The sequence below is a fragment of the Gasterosteus aculeatus genome, chromosome 12 (genome assembly GCF_964276395.1).
Source record: "Gasterosteus aculeatus chromosome 12, fGasAcu3.hap1.1, whole genome shotgun sequence".
In the NCBI taxonomy this organism is placed as follows: domain Eukaryota; kingdom Metazoa; phylum Chordata; class Actinopteri; order Perciformes; family Gasterosteidae; genus Gasterosteus; species Gasterosteus aculeatus.
This window is the reverse complement of record NC_135700.1, coordinates 18,370,938-18,394,247: the sequence shown is the minus strand read 5'-3', so window position 1 is coordinate 18,394,247 and position 23,310 is coordinate 18,370,938. Positions and strand designations below refer to the sequence as shown.

At 42.4% G+C, this 23,310-nt stretch overlaps 2 protein-coding genes across 3 annotated transcripts; one reads left to right on the top strand and one right to left on the bottom strand.

Annotated features, from left to right (window-relative positions):
- Positions 1-374: 374 nt before the first annotated feature.
- slc12a4 (solute carrier family 12 member 4) lies at positions 375-17,557 on the top strand. 2 transcript variants are annotated; one of them, XM_040202652.2, is made up of 24 exons: positions 375-631; positions 7,272-7,369; positions 7,458-7,589; positions 7,959-8,105; positions 8,488-8,542; positions 8,832-8,962; positions 9,127-9,368; positions 9,532-9,746; positions 10,061-10,225; positions 10,505-10,603; positions 10,690-10,747; positions 10,865-11,039; positions 11,594-11,712; positions 11,877-11,975; positions 12,093-12,212; positions 12,371-12,475; positions 13,367-13,535; positions 13,734-13,929; positions 14,262-14,431; positions 14,613-14,744; positions 15,005-15,112; positions 15,685-15,872; positions 15,980-16,113; positions 16,226-17,557. In XM_040202652.2, exons 1-24 carry the CDS (start codon positions 496-498, stop codon positions 16,315-16,317), a joined length of 3,285 nt encoding a protein of 1,094 aa, XP_040058586.2. In that variant the 5' UTR covers positions 375-495; the 3' UTR covers positions 16,318-17,557. The 2 variants fall into 2 exon arrangements, with proteins under 2 accessions (XP_040058586.2, XP_077941622.1); XM_078085496.1 differs by lacking the exon at positions 7,959-8,105.
- Positions 17,439-21,776, bottom strand: dpep2 (dipeptidase 2). The gene is made up of 11 exons (XM_040202663.2): positions 21,647-21,776; positions 21,165-21,325; positions 20,915-21,041; positions 20,605-20,734; positions 20,149-20,299; positions 19,941-20,010; positions 19,491-19,667; positions 18,928-19,012; positions 18,749-18,824; positions 18,269-18,404; positions 17,439-18,061 (listed from the first exon to the last, which is right to left on the bottom strand). Exons 2-11 carry the CDS (start codon positions 21,320-21,322, stop codon positions 17,855-17,857), a joined length of 1,317 nt encoding a protein of 438 aa, XP_040058597.1. The 5' UTR covers positions 21,323-21,325; positions 21,647-21,776; the 3' UTR covers positions 17,439-17,854.
- Positions 21,777-23,310: the final 1,534 nt, after the last annotated feature.

Here is a 23,310-nt window from a genome sequence, read left to right as displayed (position 1 = left end):
TACACAGAGGATGGTCTGTCTGGACCTTTGAACGGACAAGGTTCACGCTGTTGAATCCGTGTCATCTGACATCTGACACAGCCATCAGAAAGAAAGTCACGCCATACTCTTTCTTCAGCATGAAGTGAGCAACCACCTTCCCAAAGTCCATTCACATCCAGTCATCTGCATCTTTCCATCTTTTACGTGGCTCAAGGATGAAAATGCTCACTCCTCCACTCTCAGCCGTGTCACCCGAGTCACTCCTACTTGAGAGGGGGTGGAGGCGGTGGAGGGGGGGGCGTCCGCGAGACCTCCAAACCCTTCTGTTCACACAAAAAGACATGACGAGGGGCCGGCCGGTGGGCGGGGAGTATGATAATAGCCTCTAGAGGAAGTGAGCACAGTGTAGTGGAATGTAGTTGCCATTAGTGGGACTTGAGCTGAGTCTGGCTAACAAGCTAGCCTGCTATGTTGAGTTGCTGAGCTGAAGACGCAGAGGACAGGGATGAAAACATGCCTCACTTCACTGTGGTACCGGTGAAGGATCAAGATCAGTCCAACTACGACAGTCTAGAGGGGATTAACTGGGTGGATTACAGGGACACTGGACAGGACGTCCCTGATCATCAAGACACTGTCAGCTCTGATGGTAGGTCTCACTCAACTAACTTTTTACTTAACACAACATGAAGTTTTGAACTTGATGAATGTGTTTGATAAATAAAAGTGTTTCTTTTGAGTGTTGGACTAAGCACAGCATGCTTTGTCCAGAGATCTCTCTGAACAGCTGTTTGTGCGGTTACCATGGCAATTGTCCAGCGCCAGAAAGCAGTATTCCCACATCAGGCAGGTCTATTATTTACAGCTCACTTTGGGTAGCGTTGGAAAAAACTACTTCAAATCATGATTATTTTTAGACCGGGGAAGCCTTTTAAAAATATACTCACGGACAAATTAGTAAAGAAGGGGGAACCGCGTGAGTTGTGAGAAACTAGGGGGGAAAACACGACGTGTGGGGGGGCTGTGTGGCCTGCTACGCAGGCAACAAGAAAAGACTTCCAAGTGCTTCCTTGCACAAAAGATGGAGATCTATTTGTGCCAAGAGGGAGTGTGGGGGGGGGGGTTGGCACCTCAACAACACAGGAGCCGATTTCTGCCTCCTCATTTCTTTGTCACAGCTACTCTCACTGTCACTCACTTGCATCAGCATGAAAAGAGGGTGGGGGCGGACGAGGAGGGGACATGGGGAGGACAAGGGGAAGCAGCTAGGAGTGCGTAGCCGCCGGGTAGGATTATGTGAGCGCAGTGCTCGTTTGTGTGGGCTGACAGAGTGAATCAACTGGGGGAAACCAGAGTTTTTAATAAAAGACACACATGGGCGCGGCTTCGCAACGAAGCAGCCATGCTTCAACAAGCCGGGCACAAACCCACACACTGACTGGCCACCCACTTATAGTGCCGCCATGCTGACTGCTGAGCTTCCTGCAAATGAAAAATGTGTCGGAGTTCGGGGCTCAAGACTAATCTCAGTTGTTTTTTACTGTGCTTATGAGCCTGCAGTAAGGGAATTAACTTATATGTGTGTGCGTGTGGACATGGGATGCACTTCTGTGTGTAAGTACATCAATGTGAGCCACAGGGTTCAAGTAAATTGACATTTGAAGCATAACAAGAAGTAATCAAAGCACATGTTGACCGATCTCTCTGGTTCACTACTGCTGGAATGCACGGAAATGACCCTTTAGAGCCGTGAAACATCGGATAAGCGAGGTAACACGCTTGTGGGTAACTATTTTCAAAACAGTGACCCAAGTGTTCAAAAGAAGCGGCTTGAATGGTTCAGATGTGAAATGAAAGCAGACGTCCTGATAAAACCCTCATTCACTTCCTTCCCGGAGTCTCAGAACGACCATTAATAACTGCATGGATGAGTTTATCCTGGGAAGGGGGAGAAGGAGGAGACGACTCAAGACTGTAGTGAGACTGTGGTAAATGGTGGAGCAAAGTGAAAATGCTACACCTTTACTTCTCACACACATGTGGGAACTCAGTAACGGCTCCTCTAGTCAATCGTTAACTCCGTCTTTGCTGTGTTTTTTTTTTTTTTTTAGAGAGGGTGACTGATGCAGACAGAAGCAAACGTTTTTAGGCATGTACATATTCATTATGTCTCCAACTTGAGTTTTACATTCAGCAACATGACATATTTAAGCAGTTTAAGTGTTTTCATAGAATGGGTGTTTTGCCATCATGGGAGTGGTGGGTTTGGTTCCATGGTTGATGTCTCAGCTATACCGTGACGTCTGCAGCATGGGGGAAGTGACACAGTGCGCCGTCTGTCCCCAGACTGTGAACTCCGGTCTGTTCAGCCCAGAACAGGATCAACACTGGTCTCTGTAACCCTCCGTTACTCCTGAGCAGGAAAAACTACCCCAAACTAAATAGCCTCATCGTTTCGGGAAGAAAGTTGGTTGGAGTCTTGCTCGTCTTTTTTTTTTTTTTTCTACCAAATGATGCTTATTGTTTGTCCTTAAATAAAGATGGCGTCATCATCCTTCCAACAGCTGGTTGAAATCTTGTTTTCTCAAATTCTAGTTTGCGTAGGTCAGGCGGTATCAAACGGTATACTATTCTAAAGCCGATACAAACTGTACTGTAGCAGTTGAGAGACATTGAAACTTAAAATACAGTATGTTCTTCCGACCGTGAGACTGCATTTCTCAGTGTTTAAATTTAGATTTTTGAGGGAGGATTTGTTTGGTGTAATGTTGTGCAAATATGTCTTTCGCTGCTATTGGCCTCAACTAAACAGGTGCTGAGAAACTGGTTATGTAGAGAATGCTGATGTCTGTTCCCGCTCGTCTCTGAGGAGATGGGGATTCCTGCCGTGCAGTCTACTGTGCCGCCCACCTGACCCCTGAGGGAGAAACACACTGTTAGGGCAGATATCCAGCGCTGTTGAAAGCGTTAGAACACATTCAGACCGACACACAAACACGTAACAACTCATTTAGAAGAAGTTTGAATTATCAGTTATGCTGTGATATCCTAATGATGAAGATCATTTCCTATGACTTGGCTTTCTCGGCTCATTCTCATCAAAGTGAGCAGCAGCCCAGATGTTGTTGTTTTCCATCATGTACCTCCAGTTCTTCTTGAGGATCCTTCATTTAAAGGCATTCGGTTAATTCCGGGTTTACCAAGCGCTCTTTCACTGCCTCCCTTCTGACACTGTACAGAGATCAGTGCAACAATAAATACTGCACTGTCCATTAAAACGTAACAGTTTAGTTTCTGCTATAGCACGCTCTGATTACAATACATACAATATAACGCTTTTGAACAGGATAGCTGACATGATAAGGGCATGAAAAGCATGACAATACTGCCCTTGTGATTCTGTGATGAAAAATGAACATTGTTTCCCCCCCCCCCAATGTACACTTCAAGTGCTATTTTGCGAGGACACCAGGGACAGACAAATCTACAGACCACTCTTTGGTTTGCTTTAGTCATTAATTCTACACCCGGAACGGTACCATTTAGTTTGATTTCTGTCTTTTTGCACCTCCTCCCGCTCGCCCCCTCCCTCGCCCCCCGAGGTAATCAGGCGTAGCTGGCGTCCTTTTCTTATCATTAGCACACATCAAAATTGACGTGTTTGGATGAACGGCTCAGCAGGTTAGCATTCCAGAGCTCTGCTCAGAAGCCGCTCCACATGGAGCACAGTACAGCTAACGTTGGCCTTTTGCTCCAGACGAACTACAAAACCACATACAGTTACAATAATAGTTTCTTACAATATGCCGTCTAACCATTTTCGTTAAAACATAACCGCATATGGTGTGAACATGTACATTTTTTTGAAGGGAGTAAGTCAAATAGTAAATAACTTTTTTGGGTGACTTCATTGGATTTGGATTGTATTTGACTTCATTGGATTTGGATTGTATTTTGCAAAGTGCATTGTGGGAAGGTACGTGAGCTATCCCTCGCCTCCCCCCGGGTGCGCCGCGCCCTACACCAGTTATAAATATTCCATGACAAATACAATACCTAACATTGTGGTATCCTGCCTCTGCAGGGCTGCACAGTACTCTACCTAACACACTGTCTGTTAGGTTGGCTCTGTATACATATGCAAACACATATTGACCAACTGTGCTTTTCTCTTGTCACATTTTGGACAATTTATGCTTGTAATGAAAATGAGGATTCAAATCATTCAGACCGAGCTGGACTATTCCCCTCATGTCAATACTCAAAAAAAGTCACGTCAAAGTTTTAGGTGTGTCCTAAGATTGGTAGCTCGTCCACTATTTCACCTTACGTAGCTGGTTGGTGAGTACATCGTTTGGACAGTGAGAGTCCGGAGTGGCCGGGAGCTTTTGGAGGATCATTTTACAGGCACAATCGAGTGGGGAATTGGGAATACGTCGACCCAAAGACCATTTGACCTGCTGCCAAGCAACTGTTGCATGATGTTTGCCTAACCCAGTAGCATGATGACATCTAACTAAGGGCATGCAGTAGATGTAAACGCACAGCAAATTATACCCAGAATCCCCTGAGGCACGAGCAGCCGTGTCTATAACCGAATAGCGAAAATATAAATCTCTAGATAGTTAGTCAGTGGAAAGTAAAAGACATTCATCCTCTTGCTTAATTTCTCTACCTGGAGAAAGCCTTCTGTTAACGTGCAAGCCTTTGATGCTCTGGTGGTGTTAGTGAGCGCGGGGTCACAGGTGACCTGTCGGTACATGTTGCCGTAACGCCTCTGTGCTGTTCTGAGCCCACAGCACGACTCTTATGGGCCTTCATAACAAGCGGGTTGATCTTTAATCTCCTTTAATGAGACATTTAATGTGAGGTTATTAGCAACAGACCCCCACTGTCTCTTCATTGTTCAAGTGTCTTTTCATTTTGCTGGTCCAAAAACTATAATGAGCTGGAAGATTCATTATGTTTGGTTTTTAACATTAGGGCAGTTTTTTGGAGCACCACTTTGCAAGCATAACTCCTGCCAGACAACTTCTGAACGCATCAAATGATATGGAGCAACCGGCTTCTGCATTGCTCCAAAAATGCCAGACGTTCCTTAAGTTCCTCAGCACCTCTATCCAATCTAATGTAGTCCCCCCCCCCCCCCTCATTGCTGCTTTGTTGTTATGTCAGTTCACTGACAACAAGATGACACTAGAGGACAGTGTTGGTATTGTTTTTACTCACATCTCTTCTAGGGCATGACACCCTTCCAACTCAGTCTATTATAATTTAGCTCAAATGCCATAAATAGTTCTAGTTTTTAGATTTTGTTTTTAAACAAATCTTCAGCAATGCAGATATTTTAACACTGCACAATTAGTTTTGAAACATCCATACATCCAACCCGGGGAGTTACCACTGTATCGTCCCACCTCTCACCCCCCTCACGGAGCTCCATGTGTTAAATCAGACCCCTGAGTACTCACCCGGGGAAACCTAGTGTCCTGGATAGTAATCGACAATTCCCCAAGCTAGAGCACAGAGTACTGTGAAGCATTCTGCACGCAGCTCATAACTATGCTTAACCAGAGGGAAGGCAGCTGGACACAGAACACAGGTGAGTAAAAAATTGGCACTGAAGCTCAACAAAATCACTTACAAGCAAGCTGTTAAGGGTATTTTTCTATTTCATGCCTTCTCGGTAAATTGGGAGACTTTTTGTTGCAGGATTAAATTTGGTTGTGAGATGCCGTTGTTAAAGTTTACACGCTCTAATAAACCAAGATCAGGTCATTTCTAGGTAATGAGGTGTGTGAATGTGTGCGTGCGTGCTCCTTTGCCTGCAATAATTGCCCCAGGCACTGTGCACATTGCTGCTTGATTATTTTCGTCGAAAGTTAATGAGAGTAAAATCTAATTATATGCTTGTTTATCACCTGGACTTTGCTTTGTCGGTCTGTGCTGCGTTTGGCCCTTCACTGCAGCTTAACTGCAGGAGCGGTGTTCCTGATGTTCACTGTTACATGGGGATCATTGACATCTTAAAATTATAATTAATAGTGACATTTGAAAACCGACTGATTATTGAAAAATAAATTTCCACGGAAAATATCTTCCATTGTTCATTCATCATTAATTACTGTTCAAGCCAATGCTACAGGGCTGCTATTTAAATTTTTGATTGAAAAGGGTGACAAATAAAACACCATGACTTTTTTTTAATTGTTTATCCATCAATGCCGGTTCATCTCCATTTACACCGTGCATGAACCTTTTTTTATAAGGCTGTCAATAGATTTTAAGATGAATGAATTTCAAAAAGTCAGATTAATTAGTTAATCTCGATTTAATGGCGATTAATGAATGTTGTTATTGTAACAATGTTGATTTTAATGAATGTTTGTTTTTCTTAAGACAATATCTTAAAAACAATGAGTAGGCTAATCACTTTAGAACGCGTGCATTTTAGACACTGTTGTTTAATTGTTAATGTTATATTAAACACAAAACTACGTTTAAACTACGAACGTTTTAAAACCACGGTCTTTTAGGAGGACACCGTGTCCTCTGCAGACTGTGTGCCGCGCAGGGTAACGTTAGATGTTGAGATGGAAGTAGCATAGCAGCTAGCTTAGCATAGCACTAGCTTAGCACGGCAGTGCTTTAAGTGTTCCGTTTGCCACTCACCCACTTCTGTTTGACACGTGGAGGAATTCCTCTGCACAGTTCTCCTCTGGATGTTCTGCATCGGTTTTACTTTACTTCCAATGCAAAAAGCTCTCTCCATCTTGATGTAACTGACCGCAGTCAACTGAAGTAAACAAACAAATAAAATGTTTTGTTGCATTAATCACGGCCACATTAATCGCATAGATTAATGGGTTTATGTAATTGTGACTTTTTGGGCCAATACTAGTAGTTCCATAGTTGATTAATGAATGTAACTAGAAGTAAACTAAAAGGGACACAGCATTGAGTTTGAGTGAAAATATTAGATGCACTTCTGATCTTAAAGAAGCATTGTTTTCACCTTATTAGAGAAGCGTCTGACATTTTGTTACAGCAAAAAAGCATTGCGATAAAACATGGTGGTGCAGAAAGCTTGCACGTTTTACAAACTTTATTTTTCAGTAAAGCACATTTACTTGATCCCGCAGTTTATGTTACCAGCATACCTCCAATGTATGCTTGATTTATTGGTAGAATAATGTACATCCAATTAAGTTCAGTTTGTTCCCTGGTCAAAAAGGAACATTTCCTTTATGTTTTATTGTTGACCTTAACCAATCTATCCTCTCTAATAGGACAAGGGAATCATAAAGAAGACAGTCCATTTCTCAACAGTGCAAGTGCTGCTTCCAAGAAGAATGACTTCTATGACAGAAACTTGGCTTTGTTTGAGGTCTGTTTTTATTTCCCAATATTTCTGCCACATGATAGACTGTCAAACCCAGTAATATACACCCCCCACCACCCTCTTCTTCCTCTAGGAAGAGCTGGACATCCGGCCAAAGGTTTCCTCCCTGCTCAGCCGCTTGGTCAGCTACACTAACATTACCCAGGGAGCCAAGGAGCATGAGGAGGAGGAGAGCGCTGCGGCCTCGCGTAGGAAGACCCCCAAGGTCAGCACACGGTGCACAGCAGAGGAACACTGGGCCTCGCTGTTATGTCTTTCTCTTTTTTTACTTGAAAGCTTTAGTCTTTGGAGGTTTAGAAACCTTATCCTCCATCTCTGGATCTCTACTTGCCTCGCCATCCAAGTTCCAGTCCTGTATTAAGAGACGTTGATTGATTTGCTTATGCCTCTGCAGGCTCTACATTGCGACTGTATAGCTGTGTAGGACCTGAATACAAGCAAAGAGACAATCGCGTGATTGAATGACCTTTAAACAAAAAAAGAACACGCATCAATACAAATCGTCAATACATGTGTGTCCTGCAATGCCCTGCTCAATATCCTCCTCTCTCCCTTTCCCGCCTCTCTCTATCAGTCTCCCAACATGGGCACTCTGATGGGAGTCTACTTGCCGTGTCTGCAGAACATCTTTGGTGTCATTCTTTTCCTCCGGCTGACGTGGATTGTTGGGATGGCTGGCATTATGCAGTCCCTACTGATTGTCCTCATGTGCTGCTCGTGTGTTAGTATGAACACACACACACACACACACACACACACGCCACAGGCACATTCTGTACTGCTGTACTGTTAACACACATACACATGCACTTTCTGTACTGCACTGCACACAAGCACACACTACTTTGCTCTATTGTTTCTGCCAAAGATGTGAGCCAGCTTGCATTGGTAAATCAATGTTATCCAAATGGTTGCAGCAGAAAAAAAAGCAGATATTTAAAAGGACGAGTCATCAGAAAATTTAAAGTGTTCCCTCTTAACTGTGGTGCTAATTTTCAATATAGATTGTTGTCTCAGTTTCCTTGTTTTGGAAATGTGGATTTTGTGTGTTTTTAAATCATGTTGCTGAAGATAATCCCTTTATTTTCTCCTTTCCTTTACAGACAATGCTTACAGCCATATCAATGAGTGCCATTGCTACCAATGGTGTTGTTCCAGGTAAAACTTTAAAACCCTGCATTATATTTATTAAATAAGTCCCGCAGCTTTCTGTTAATTCTAGCAGTATTATTGATACTTCTGTAGCCCTTTCTAATTCATCTTTTTTATCGAGGTTTTAAATAGTTAATTATTGAATTGTCATTATTGGGCCTTCACCGGACTGCTCTGAATCTCTCTGAATGATGCAGAAGTTTCATCTTATTCCACTTGAGGGCAGCAGAAATGTACAGCTATGACTTTTTGTTCAGTAGACTTCTGTGTCTAACGCTTTGTTTGACTGTTGTAGCTGGTGGAGCATATTTCATGATCTCCCGCTCCCTCGGCCCCGAGTTTGGAGGAGCCGTGGGACTGTGCTTCTATCTGGGCACAACCTTTGCTTCTGCCATGTACATACTGGGGGCCATTGAAATCTTCTTGGTCAGTTTGCTAAAATCTTATTCTGAGGTTTTATTTCAGTTTACATTTATACGGCTATTATAATTCCTTAATGCTATTTATTAAAATAAAATATATAATGGATAACATTTCAATAAACTCTACGTTGCAATAACAATTCTGTTGTTCATTTATTTTCTCTTTAGAAATATCTGGTCCCCCAGGCTGCTATATTTCATGCTACGGACACCCTTGGGAGTGACAGCGCCATGCTGAACAATATGCGAGTCTACGGCTCTATCTGCCTCAGCCTGATGGCAGTGGTGGTTTTTGTTGGAGTCAAATATGTCAACAAGCTAGCCAGTCTTTTCCTGACCTGCGTCATTATCTCCATAGTCTCCATCTATGTTGGGGCTTTCAAATCCATGACTCATCCCCCGGAATTCACGTAAGGTTAAAGAGTGAACACGTGCCTCAAGGGAAAGGATCGTGAATTATCATCTGTTTTCTGTTTTGTTGTTGAATCACTTTTTTTTCTTGTTACCATTCTGGCCGTCATGTTGTTGGCTTACATATTGATTACTTTAATTGTGCCCTTGTTATTGCTGTAGGATCTGCATGCTGGGAAACAGAACGTTGGTGAGAGATCGCTTCGATGTATGTGCTAAGACTGTGATGAAGGGCAACACGACTGTCCCCAGTCAGCTGTGGGAAATGTTCTGTCTGCCGGGGAACATGAGCAGTCCTCAGTGTGATGACTACTTCATTCAGAACAACGTGACAGAGATACAGGGCATCCCTGGACTGGGAAGTGGGATAATTAGAGGTAATTAGAGTGATTTATTTGATTTTGTTATATAATAATGTTATGTTAATAATGCTCCCCATATGTATGCACACAGTATATCATTACTATACACATACATAAATATCTATAAAGGGGCAGAACAGTGACTAAGCAGACCCAGTCAGAACAATTTCCTTTTTTGACATTATGCTACAATTTCAAGAATCAATCCTCAAATTTCTACCCATAGATTTAGAAATGTCTTGCATCAGCGAATAACACAAAAGCAGGTTTTTTTAGTCCCTCCTTATAATTTGTTGCCAATATTTTCATTGTTATTCCTCTGTTGTTAGAGAACATGTGGAGCGACTACCAGCAGAAAGGGGAGATCTCAGAGAAAGCGGGCCTGCAGTCAGTCGATGCCCGCGGTGCCACAGAGAACTTTGGCATGTATGTGTCGGCCGACATCGCTACGTCATTCACACTTCTCGTGGGAATCTTCTTCCCATCTGCAACAGGTAAACAACTGGTCTGAAGTTATTCATTACAAACCTGTAATCATAAAGCGTAGAATAATAGGATTGTCACAAGAAAAGGTCATATATAAGGCAGATATGATTTGTGATGCAATAGCAAGCCATCAAATGCAAATTGAAACATAAGCCACCTGCTACGTTATATGATACACATCCTTTACACACAGTGGAAAAGTAAAGCTTTAAACCTCCTCTGATCCAGCCAGCAGGGGGCATGATTAAACCACTTTTACATGTCTTCTGTTTTCATCCACTTAAAAGGTATCATGGCTGGCTCCAACAGATCCGGTGATCTCCGTGATGCCCAAAAGTCCATCCCCGTGGGAACTATCTTAGCCATTACTACCACTTCATTTGTTTGTATCCTTATGGTGCTATACACAACTGATCTTTGCAGATTTGATTTGTATTGTGTCACCTTGAACTCCTTGACTGCTTGCATTCAGATTTCAGTTCTGTGGTCCTTTTTGGGTCCTGCATTGAAGGAGTAGTCCTCAGGGACAAGTGAGTTCACTTGTGTCCTACTGGATGTGATCATTAATAATGTGTATATAAAAAAAAAAGAACGATGAAAGAGAAGTTCATTGTAATACTGCACATTCAGTATTCGTTTTCTTGTAGGTTTGGAGACGCCGTTCAAAAAAATCTGGTGGTGGGGACGCTGTCCTGGCCGTCTCCGTGGGTTATTGTCATCGGCTCTTTCTTCTCTACTGTTGGGGCAGGCCTTCAGTCCCTCACTGGGGCTCCCCGACTTCTGCAGGCTATTGCCAAAGACAACATCATTCCGTTCCTGAGGGTGAGATAGTAGACAGTGTTCGAGATGAACTTGCGGCTGTGAGACAGAAATGGCTCCTCCAGACTTGACTGACATTACATTCTGTGTCATTTAGCTGACGCTTTTATCCAAAGCGACTTAAAATAAGTGCATTCAACCAGAAGAGCAAGAAACAAGAAAGTGCAATTTCCTCAAATAAGCCAATTTACAATTTGCTACAGATAAGTGGCATTATAAGTACAATTTAAGTGCTACAATTTGTTGTAATTTGTTTTAAAGTCTGAAGAGGTGTGTCTTTAGTTTGCGGCGGAAGATGTGATGGCTCTCTGCGGTCCCGGTGTCATCAGAGAGCTCGATCCACCGTTTCGGAGCAAGGACAGCAAAGAGTCGTGATCTAGTCGAGTGTTTTGCTCGACATCAAACACAATAACTTGAATGTTCAGCATAACCTTTTGTATGATACTCAATGCAGAGTTGGTGGTAATATTTGACTAGCGGCCTTATTTGAATATGACGCAGTACCAAACAGGAAGTGATTTGCATGCTTCGAATGAAGGGTTTTGAATTTATTTTAGGTGTTTGGTCACGGAAAAAACAACGGAGAGCCTACATGGGCCCTACTACTGACTGGTCTCATAGCTGAACTGGGCATCCTTATTGCCTCACTGGATATGGTGGCTCCCATCCTTTCCATGTAAGCTCACATAGATACGCATGCCAAGAATATGACACGTGCCAAGTGTAAAACGCACACACATTCCAGTCAGACGTTTCTTCATTTCCCAGTTTAGCCAAAGCCAAACACCACTTATGCTGTGTACGACTATGTTGTGAATTCTCCTTGTGTTTATTCATCAGGTTCTTCTTGATGTGCTATCTATTTGTGAACCTAGCCTGTGCCGTTCAGACTCTCTTACGCACACCGAGTTGGAGGCCAAGGTTTAAATATTACCACTGGTGAGTAGACTTCATTTAGGCTCACTTTTTACCAGTCAGATGGTCCTGGCCTCCTACTTGGAAATAACAACGCTGTTCTTGGTATCTCTTTATACCTCTATGGTTTAAAACCCACAGGGCGCTGTCCTTCCTAGGCATGAGTATGTGTCTGGCTCTAATGTTCATCTCCTCCTGGTACTACGCTATTGTCGCCATGGTAATTGCTGGGATGATCTACAAATACATTGAGTACCAAGGGTATGTCTCAAATCGAAATATAATTTGTATATTTGTCCTTTTGTCGTGTTGTGTCTCTGTGTTTCCGTTCGACATATCTGGATGCTGCTGGACAGCCGGCCACTTAGATTGCTGGGTGTCCCTTATGTTCATGTCTCTTGTCTCCAACTCACAAACAGAGCGGAGAAGGAGTGGGGAGACGGAATAAGAGGACTGTCCCTTAGCGCTGCACGTTACGCCCTGCTGAGACTGGAGGTTGGACCCCCACACACCAAGAACTGGAGGTACAGCTACCTGCAAAATACTATAAAAGGGTTTTTCACAGCACAGGGCATCCCACATTGTCCCCCCTTGAGACTAAACAATGGTTCACATTGTTAAGCAGTCAATTTAATAAAAAAAAAAAACATCAGATGGAAAAAGCTGCATGTTTTCAAAAAAATCCAGTCAGTGGTATTAAACAAATGTTCATCCACCCACTACAATAATGGTCTTGGAGAATGATGATGCTGATATTAAAAAAATGATCAATATACGATGTATTTACTACCAGTCCTGGTCAATATCGATCCACAATGAGTAAATGCCATCTGTTATGTATTTACTGTTTTGGAGGTTTGGGCCAATCATTTTTTATAATTCTATCATTGTTGTTTGGCCTTTCTACTGAGATCGATGCTTATAATCCACTCGTTTTAAATGTGATGACACTGACTAAACTTGGGTAGTCTTGAACATTTAGATAGTGGAACGAAGAATAGAATGCAGGCAGTATGTCAACAATATGTAAAGTAAGAACTGAAACTGACTTTTTTTTTAACACCGGGACAAATTTGGTAGAGATGAGACAAGAGTTATCGTATATATTTAGGCCACGTATATTTTGTCTGCACAGCATCTGTTACTTTGTTTCATTTCATTATGAAGTTAGGACCGCTATTAAGATGACCTAACAAGCTACACGTATACAGCAGATGTGTTTTTATATCAAAACTATATGATTGCTGCTTGACACCAGTTTTTATCACCATACCCTCAATGACTAATGACCATTTAGTAAATATTGTTTTGGTAGATGAATACATGCATCATCTTTCAACAGGGATGCAAAGACAAGCCTTTTGATCCGGACCTTTTAGCTCCCATTGAGTGTCTCTGGCTCTTCTCCACCACAGACCTCAGCTGCTTGTGCTGTTGAAGCTCGATGAGGACCTCCATGTGAAATATCCTCGTCTGCTCACCTTCGCCTCGCAGCTGAAGGCGGGAAAGGGTCTGACCATCGTCGGCTCCGTCGTCCGGGGCAACTTCCTGGACAGCTACGGGGAAATGCAGGCAGCTGAGCAGGTAACTCCTAGAAAGGGGTGTGCTGGCCGTGCTCTTTACAATGACCACCTTTTGTGATGTGAAAAGCACAATGAAGCCAGTAGTGGATTTACGATGAAGGTATTGTCCTTTTTAAAGTATTTAGTATGGTTTGTACCAAATATGGATGAGCTGCTTACTCCTTTTTGTGCTCGTAGACTTTACAATTTTTCCCTCCAGGCCATTAAGAACATGATGGAGATTGAACGAGTCAAAGGTTTCTGCCAGATTGTGGTGGCTTCTAAGGTGCGTGAGGGGATTGTCCACCTGATCCAGTCCTGTGGTCTGGGGGGCATGAAGCACAACACTGTGATGATGGGCTGGCCTTACGGATGGAGACAGAGCGAAGACCCTCGTGCCTGGAAGACTTTTATAAGTAAGAATTGCACTGAAATACTGTACAGGACAACTTAAACGGGCCAATCAGCATCTGCAGTATAGCACCCTTATCAAGTGACTGCCATACAAAACCAATGGCATAATGTCTACAGGTATTCCAGTATGTTGTTGTCAAAGTTAAATGCCAGCTCACTATTGTGGATTTAAAGATGGAGCAATAGTGGGGGTTCAAAAAGCTCTTTTGCATATACAATTTCAATTATATTTTGTGTTTGTTACTGTTTGCCCTCTGCATAATGTTAAGCTGTTGGAAAATGAATGTATACAGTGGAGTTAATCCCCATGACTCCACATCTCCCCTCTACTCAGACACAGTTCGCTGCACCACAGCTGCCCACCTGGCCCTGATGGTGCCCAAAAATGTGTCCTTCTACCCGAGCAACCACGAGCGCTTCACAGATGGCAACATCGACGTTTGGTGGATCGTCCATGATGGGGGGATGCTAATGCTGCTGCCTTTCCTCCTAAAACTCCACAAAGTGAGACTGCAGATCTCTTTGAGCTCCAGTCCAATATGCTACTTCATATGTAAACATTCCTTTCAAACTGTCAATATAACATTTTTTATTATTATTATTTATGTGACTCCAGGGTGTGTTTCCTGAAAGCAATCCTAGTCGCATGGCGTTACCTTATGGCTGTATTTGCCTATTTGGATAGGTTTGGAGGAAATGCAAGATGCGTATTTTCACTGTAGCCCAGATGGATGACAACAGCATCCAGATGAAGAAAGATCTGGCCATGTTCCTGTACCAGCTGAGAATAGAGGCTGAGGTGGAGGTGGTGGAGATGGTGAGGATCCCTCACACACGACCATAATTCTGCGCCAAAGTGAAGACTTTCTTGAGGGTTTTTATGGCTAAAGCCAGAACAAAATGATGCATCTTAGTGAAAAAAACAGATGCTCATTATAGCAAGATACCGCAGGTGCGATTGTTTCATACAAAATGTACTTGTGATTTACTCCCATTTCATTGCCACTCCGTCCATGTTCAGCGGAGATGTACGTTTACGATGGACTGACCACTAAAACCTTGTTTTTCAAATTGTAGCATGACAGTGACATCTCAGCATACACCTATGAGAGAACATTAATGATGGAGCAGAGGTCCCAGATGTTGAGGCAAATGAGGCTGTCCAGTGCCGAAAAAGAAAGAGAGGTATGTTTTTTTGTGTGTGTGCGTGTAAAATGTATTCTTGAAATTCTTGGAAAATTGTCACTCGACACCGGTGTAAAAAACAAGACATTTAATGTTTGCAAGCAGAGAGACACATATACAGGTCATGTGCCAAGCCTACTCAAAGATCTTCATCTTCAGAGCAGAAATATATAGTTATATAAACATGCTATAACGGGAGGGGAACTCTGGGCAAAACCCAGGTGCTGGTAGTCGACCTCGGATGTAGATGATCGTCTTTTGCGCCACAAGATTATAAACAACGACACACAAACATCTTGATAATCAGATGACCCAGAACACCATGTGCCTCCTTGTGAAAGAGAACAGACTCTCTGACGTACCAAGGTGGAACATTATTGCAGTTTTTTCAACAGTTCTTGAAATATTGTAGAAAAATAATAAAAACATACCGCACAAAGAAATACAGAGAGACTGCTGCGTTTCATGTTGTGAATTTAACCTGCTCTACTCTAACTCAACTGTTTTATGACACCGTTTTAGTTACACACAGTATGTTAAGAGCCTCCTTATATTCCCAATGGCCACTGCAGGCCCAGCTGGTTAAGGACAGACACTCCCTGGTGCGCATGGGAAGTCTGTACTCCGACGAGGAGGAGGAAGTGGTGGAAGCTCCCCCAGAGAAGGTTCACATGACATGGACAAGAGAGAAGTGTGAGGCTGAGAAGAGGAACCGAAGCAATGCACCCGAGAACTTCAGAGAACTCATGAGCCTCAAACCGTGAGTTGCCAGTCGACGCTTGCTTTTAAAATTCTAAAAAACTAAACAGAGTTTCTTTGAGCAAAAACACGATTTTCTCCTCGGTCTCGCCTTCTTGTGGACTCTAGAGATCAATCCAATGTGCGGCGAATGCATACGGCGGTAAAGCTGAACGAGGTGATAGTCAACAGGTCCCATGATGCTCGACTAGTGCTGCTCAACATGCCGGGGCCGCCTCGAGACACCGACGGAGATGAGAACTGTATCCTTTTAACAATATGGAATAACAAAATTCCATAACAAAAAAGACTATTTTGTGTTGCAGTACACGTACCAAGTGTACTTCGGCTGGTTTTACTTAACGTGTATTCCAGACATGGAGTTTCTGGAGGTGCTGACTGAAGGTTTGGAAAGAGTGCTGCTGGTCCGAGGCGGAGGTCGGGAGGTCATCACCATTTACTCGTGATCAATTATAAGCTGCAGTAAGAAGTATCTGCCTTTTTATAAGAATGCATTCCACCTGTAGAAAGGATGCAGCACCTACTGGTTACACGCAATGATTTGTCACTTCAGTACAAAAGTTTTGTTGTATAGAATCGGCACAAACTAGTGTACGTAAGCGCCTGTACGCTTGCAGCTCTGCCATTCTTTCCAAAGGAAATCTGTCAATTATTTCTCCCTCAGAAAGTAATAATTTTAGTTTTTTTCTAGAAGCGCATCTCTATTTATTTATTTATTTTTTTCAACATTTCCCAGTGAGGTAAAGAAAATGTTACAGTGGATAATGAACACAGTGCTTGACGTTGGTTGTGCTGTAAATGTAGCCTGCCAGGGATCATGAAGCAAGATGGAAAGAAAAGAAATGGTCTAATTTATGTTTTTTTGACAGATAATTTAGTTGTTGTTGTTATGAGAAGAAAATGTATATGACTGACTTTTAAACTGCTACTTTTATACTTTTTCTACAGACCTGAAAACCTTAACAGCACCCAGAAAAACGGCTTAATTTACTTAGTCTTTAAGATTTCAATGAAATCAAACCACAATTTGTATAGTATTCATGGTCAGCATTTTTTCTGTACTAAATATTCGATATTTCCACACTTAATAGCAATTGTAAATATAAGTTCTATATTATAGTTTTTATTATACGAGGCAATGTCTGTCACTTCTCTTAAATCAAAACAGGTTGGAGAACATTTTGGCCAAATGCAATCTTTCCGTGGAAACTTTCGGTTGGCAGTGTTTTAGTGAAACCATGAATATTTTAAAGACCAATGAGGCCACAAGTGCCACATTTTGTAGAAGTTAAAAGGAGTTCACCGAAGCAAATTACCATCAACATTCCGTAATCTTAATGGAAATCTTCACAGTGATGTTTTATGCTGTTCCAAATTCCAGATTTTGTTACTTCTACAGAATGTGCAACAGTTTTCTTTTTAACGAGCCGAAATGTTCACAGAAAAGGTTTTTTTTTTTTTTTAAACCTGCATGATCTTATTATTCTCTCCAATCAACAACAACCGTGGCATAGTTCTATTCCTACCCACGGGTCAACAGTAAACCTATAACAAACCTTCAAGCAACTTAAATGTGCCATCTTAACAGCTTTATTTATAACTCGTATTATCCTTCATGTCGTACGTTTTCATAGCAATAATGTCAGCAAACACATAAAATCTGTAATAAACACATTTGAAAACAAACAGCAAAGAGCCTTGTCATTGTTGTTCTTTAAACGTAAATGGGTTGTAATGTATATACACAGAGGCAGATTTCAGATTATTATTAATATTATTTAAATATAGCTATTAGAAAGTATACGTGTATACTTACAAATGGGAATACACATAGATTGATGCTACGAATAAGAGTATCTCCTCATCTTTACTGACCTGTGAAGAACTGAGGTGGCCCAACAATTGATACAGCAATATTATTAAGATCTTATTTATAGTAGAAATGATGCATGTCAGATGCAGCTGCACAGAGTTTCTAAACATTCACGCAATGAAAACGAGGCTGGAAATCAGAAGAGCCATGACGGGGATGAGGGGACCTTTTGTTTTGTGCTGTGCTGTGGAGGACACACTCCGGATAGAGGGTCCTCTTGGCCTAGGGGGTCTGAGGACCAGCCTGCATGGGTTGTGCACCTCCTCTAGGGGGATTTGGACCTCACTGGGGCGTTTCATACTCAAATGATCCCGGACCTGGGGCCAATATGGCGAGACAAGAGAAGGGACTTGATGAGCACTAATGTAATGACACAAACCGTAGACATTTTCCACCAAACAAAAAGCCTTATTTCCTTAACTACAGCCCAATCATTGATTATAAACCTTACAAGTTTTCACATACCCTCCATTCACCAGGGAAGGCTGTTCTTTAACATACAATAGAGAGGTTTTATAGCTCACCCGCTCCACTTCTTCAAAAACTCGCAGGAAGTTGTTTCGAAGGACATTCGCCAACTCATTCTCAGTCCAGTTCCTATGCAGCAATTCCTGGATTAGGGCGGGATACTTGGACACATCTTCTAACCCCTGAGGAAATCTGTAAACAAAAAACATTTCAATGGCCACCGTTCTGGATGAAATCTTCACGCCTGTTAGAAGTAAAACGTTATTGATTTTGAACCATTTTCTGCGCCTGTCGACAGCTCAGGCAGCCAAATTGCTGATATCAGGACAGGCTAACAAAAGCAAAGCATTGATCTTAAGACTGACGGACATAAACCTGTACGCAACTGGAACAAACTTTGTTTTATTCAGCTCGCTCTACAAGGTGTGTATCTGTCGATCCCCACTGATCCAAGTCGTACGGTGGATATGGAGACTGGCTGTCCCGTAGTTCGTCCCGTTGTCGCTGTGTTGCAGTAGAAAGTCAATATTTCTTACCTCACAGCACCTTCAAAATCCCCTCCGATTCCTATCGACTCGGCTCCAATCACCTTCTTAATGTGATCAAAATGATCTGCAAAACACGGGTTTGAAAAGTAAGTCACCTGAGACGTAAGAAATACAAACTACATTTTCCCCTCAGGTCAAAAAAACAAGACTCTGCAGGAATGGCTCACCGGCCACGCGAGAGATGTTTGCTACGTCGCTGCAGGATATGAAATTGCTGTGGAAATTCACCATGATCAACCCATGTTTCTTTTTCTGAAACACAAGACACAAAGTGTCACTGGAATTATTAGAGAATAAGAAGAAATATCTAGAAGGATTAGCTAAAATAAGCTATCTATGAAGTGTTCATTTTGTTTCACGTGCACCAGTTGTAGCATCAGATACATCAGGTAAACATCCTGTTATGCCGGTCTTATCTCAAACCCTTGGCTGTGGTAAATAACACAGAAATATCTTGCCGGCTCAAGAGGGACCTGAGGGGCCAGAGTTGGGTCGGCGTCGGAAAGGAGCTGAATATTTTAATATTTGAACAGTTCTAATAGCTGAAAGTGTGAAGGAGTTGAAAGGTGCAACGGAAGAAATAGAAGAAGAAGAAGAAGGCGGAATAAAGATTCGAAGAACAATACTTGGAATGCTTAATGCATTCCAACAAATATAAATGAATTAGTGACTGGATTTAATCAAGGAACTGAACCGTTATTAATCGTGCAGTGATTTGGGTTTTTCTCACCAGATCAAGCAGCAGCAAGTCAGGTACGTTGCGGCCATGGTTGCAGATGGAGAAGGAGGATGAATGGCTAAAAATAACTGGTGCCCTTGAATGCCTCAACGCGGCCCAGGCAGTGTCCCAAGAAGTGTGGGAGAGGTCCACCAACATTCCCAGTCTGTTCATCTCCTCCACGACGGCCTTAGGAAATCACATTGAAAAGCCATTTATGATGGAACGACGGAAGTAGAATCAGCCGAGGCACACCACGCATGTAAACACTGAAAAAGATTGCAATCAAGGAAGTACTCAAATGCTGCAAGTATGACGGTCTTGTTGGGTTTCTCCCTTTAATTCAAACTGAATTCACGGTAAATGTTTGAATGCAAAAGACAAACAGGCTTTGTTAAATGTGGTAAAATAAACACTTCTGCCCAGTCATTGTTATTACTGATGCTGTAATATTACGCCTACCTTCCCAAAGTGTGTCAGGCTGTTGTTATGTCTTTGATAGACATGATACAGTTTTGAGGATGATTCTGCCCTGCATTCAAAAAAATAAGATTTCCATGTAAGCGTTGTCTTGTGAATCTCCCACTGCCATCAAATACATCCAAACGCTACAGTCAAATGTGACCTTCTAAATACAATGATGCAATCCGAATGGGTCTCTTTTTCTTACCAGGGTGTGTTGCAGGAATGCGTGAGCGTCATGGAGCGCACCCCGAGCTGGTAAAACATCCGCAGGGTCGGCAGGCTGCTGTCAATGGAGTGCCCCCCCTCAACACTTATTAGACAGGCAATCTTGTGTCTCCTCTCAGAATCCCTCAGCTCTGCAGGGACGGACACACATTTGTTTCACATACCGTACGCACACCTTCCAAAGTGGACCTCTCCATTGCAGTCCTCACTTCGAGTAATGACGGAAAGATGATTTATTACTTTCCTGTGTCTCTTTGCAAATATGGACTGCTGTTTAAGACATGACAGACATGCTAGAAAAATTGATCGTAGATCAAAGAACGGTGGTTGTTGTTATGTCCATTTGCACTAAAAACAAAACTAGCCCACTCATTTTTATAGCTGTCGGTGGTCAGCTGTTAAACTGCTCGGCTGCCATGTTGAGGGTGTACTTTACCCTCGGCGGATGTGACCAGTTCAAAGTCCTTGTACTCGGTGCACATGCGTATGACCACATCTATTTGCTCCAGGGTCAGCCTGACGGCATCCTTTTCCTGGGCCCCACACAGCACGTAGACCGCAAACATCTGACAGGGAGGGGGGACGGGTACACAACACAAGAGAACCAGGCAGATATTTGAGTTACTGAAGTTAGCAGATGCTGTTATTCAAAGACTCCTCTCTGGGGAAAGCCTATTTTGTAGAACAGATCAGGGTCAGAAGGGAAAGACCTGATCTTTTTATTGTTGTTGTTGTTGTTGCCATACCTGTGCCTGCACATGGCCTGCTTGGAGTCGGTTGATGTCGGTGGCCACTTTGCTGATGTTGTGAAGGTCAACTTGACTCAGCCGATTGTTGTGCAGTATCCTGAGCTGGAGAGCCAGGTCGTTATGACTGACCGTTGGAAAGAAGAGAGGGCGTAAGAAATAACGTCAGAGATGGAGTTTCCATTCAAGCCATTAATGCATTTCCAGTATTTAGAAAGGATGTGCAGAGGAGACAATTCGCATGATTTACCCGTCAATGACGGGATATTTGGACATCAAGTCCTCCGTCCTGTTTCTTTCAGAGTATCCAGATATAAAACAACAAAGAGAGGAGAGGACCACAAGATGTCCAAGGGGCTTCACCCAGAACCCTCTTGAAGCACTCATTACACATTTCCTGGAGAGCATATTCTGAGGAGAGAAGACACGTCATTGCCTAAACCTGTAGCACGCGAGCCTTGCATATGCTGGATTTAATTAATTTAGGCGGGGGAACTCCCTGCAGAGATACGAGCCTTTTTTGGAGTATTGCATAACAATGGCAGTGACAATTATGAACAAAACATGATGGCATCATCATTGAAAACGTCCTGTTTTACTTTGCTTAGTCTTACGTTACACCATGACTGCTGAGGTTTAAATCCCCCATGGACTGCTGGGATCGCGTATTGTAAATTATTAGAACACAAATGCAGTGAGAAGTTTGGTACTTTTAAACCATGATGTACTTACCTAAAAGAAACTTGTTGACCACCTGCATTAACAACCGTATCTACAGGAGGAACTTTCCAGCTCTCCGCCCCAGTAAAATGAAGAAGAAACCTTTCAGAATGTGACTTATGTGCTGATGCATTCATATCCCGTCGGAAATTAAATTTATTAGCCAAATCCTACGTGTAAAATCAATAACCAAATGCTACCAGTAAAATGAATTGATTCCTTATCGGACTTTAACTTAGTTGCTACTTATTATACACTTGTATTTCTAAATCCTGTACGCTTCATTGGTTTTACGGCGAAGGTATTCTACGGTGGCTACACATTTGATGAATAAGATATGAGAATTAACGAGGTGTTCATGAAGGCACCGCAGAGACCCATGCCTTTCATGTTGCCACCTAGCGGACAAACATTGTAATCGCCCCTTAATTAGACTCCGGTCCGTTTAACTCATGCTCCCAACGTTTTAAAAACGTTTCAATGTTTGTAGTGATGTCTAATTTCGAGCTACCATGTTCATGTTTTGTGAAATTATTTCGTAAGGAAAAAACAACACTTTCAACAGTTTCAAAAAGATTTCCGCCCCGATGCAATGCTCCAAAAAAACAAAACATGGCATTGGGACACCAAATGGAAGACACAAGTAAGTCTAAAGATATCAAGTGAACATTTGTGCACATTCATAACGGAACAACGATTGATATGGATGAATACATTAGTATTTGTACTATTATTATTCCGAAAATAACCCACATCTAATGTAGGCCATCGGGCCGATAGTTGCTCTGCCACATGTTACACGTCTGGAAACAACTTGAAAGTGATCAACTCCTTCTTTCTTTTTTTTTGCTAAGTACACCGATTCAACATGTCACAGCAGCAAAAGAAACAGCAATAGTACCCCAAACGCAAAACACAATGATTTGATGCCAAGACATGATTATTACTGAACCAGTGAAGCCTTGTTTTTTTGCACATCCTGAGCTGCTTGCAGGAAATGCATACATGTGACAGTGACCATGTTGTTTTTCCCACTTAAGTCCCTGCAAAGCCGAACCCTGAACAATTGCACAGCACTCACACAAGTCAGTGCATGTGTCTTGAAAGGTTGTTGACGTATTGATGTTTTTTAAATGTATGAAAGGACATTGTGTGTGTGTGTTTTAATACATTTCCCAGTCAGACACATCCACCAACGAAGATGTGTACGCTGGCACATTATTTGTATGACTTGGGTTGGTAAGCATTCAGTGGTAAAGGCTAGCTTAATGGTTTAGGTGGTGATTGAATTAGCTGTTAATGTGTTTGTGATAATTGTTTTTTTTTGCTGGAGTGGTGCTTAGGTTTTCCCCGGAGAGCGAAATGCTTTTGCCTGTGGTGTGTAAATAGCGTGTGCAGTGCGAGTGCATAATAACGTAATAATTGTTTAGGACCGCATGTTGTGCAAAGCCGGAGTGTCAACCATTTGGCATGTGCTACTTCATTTCCTAGTGTCTGATAAAGGGATGCTTGTTGCCACTGTAGCATCCAAAATGAACCATCTTCAGACATTAATCCATAGCGTGGAACTGGGGGATTCGGTATGCTCACATTGGCCAAATGGTGCATCCTTGCTTTCCATTAGCAGGACATTTTGTTATGTTCTTGTCTAATTCAGAACCACCTGAGGCATTAGG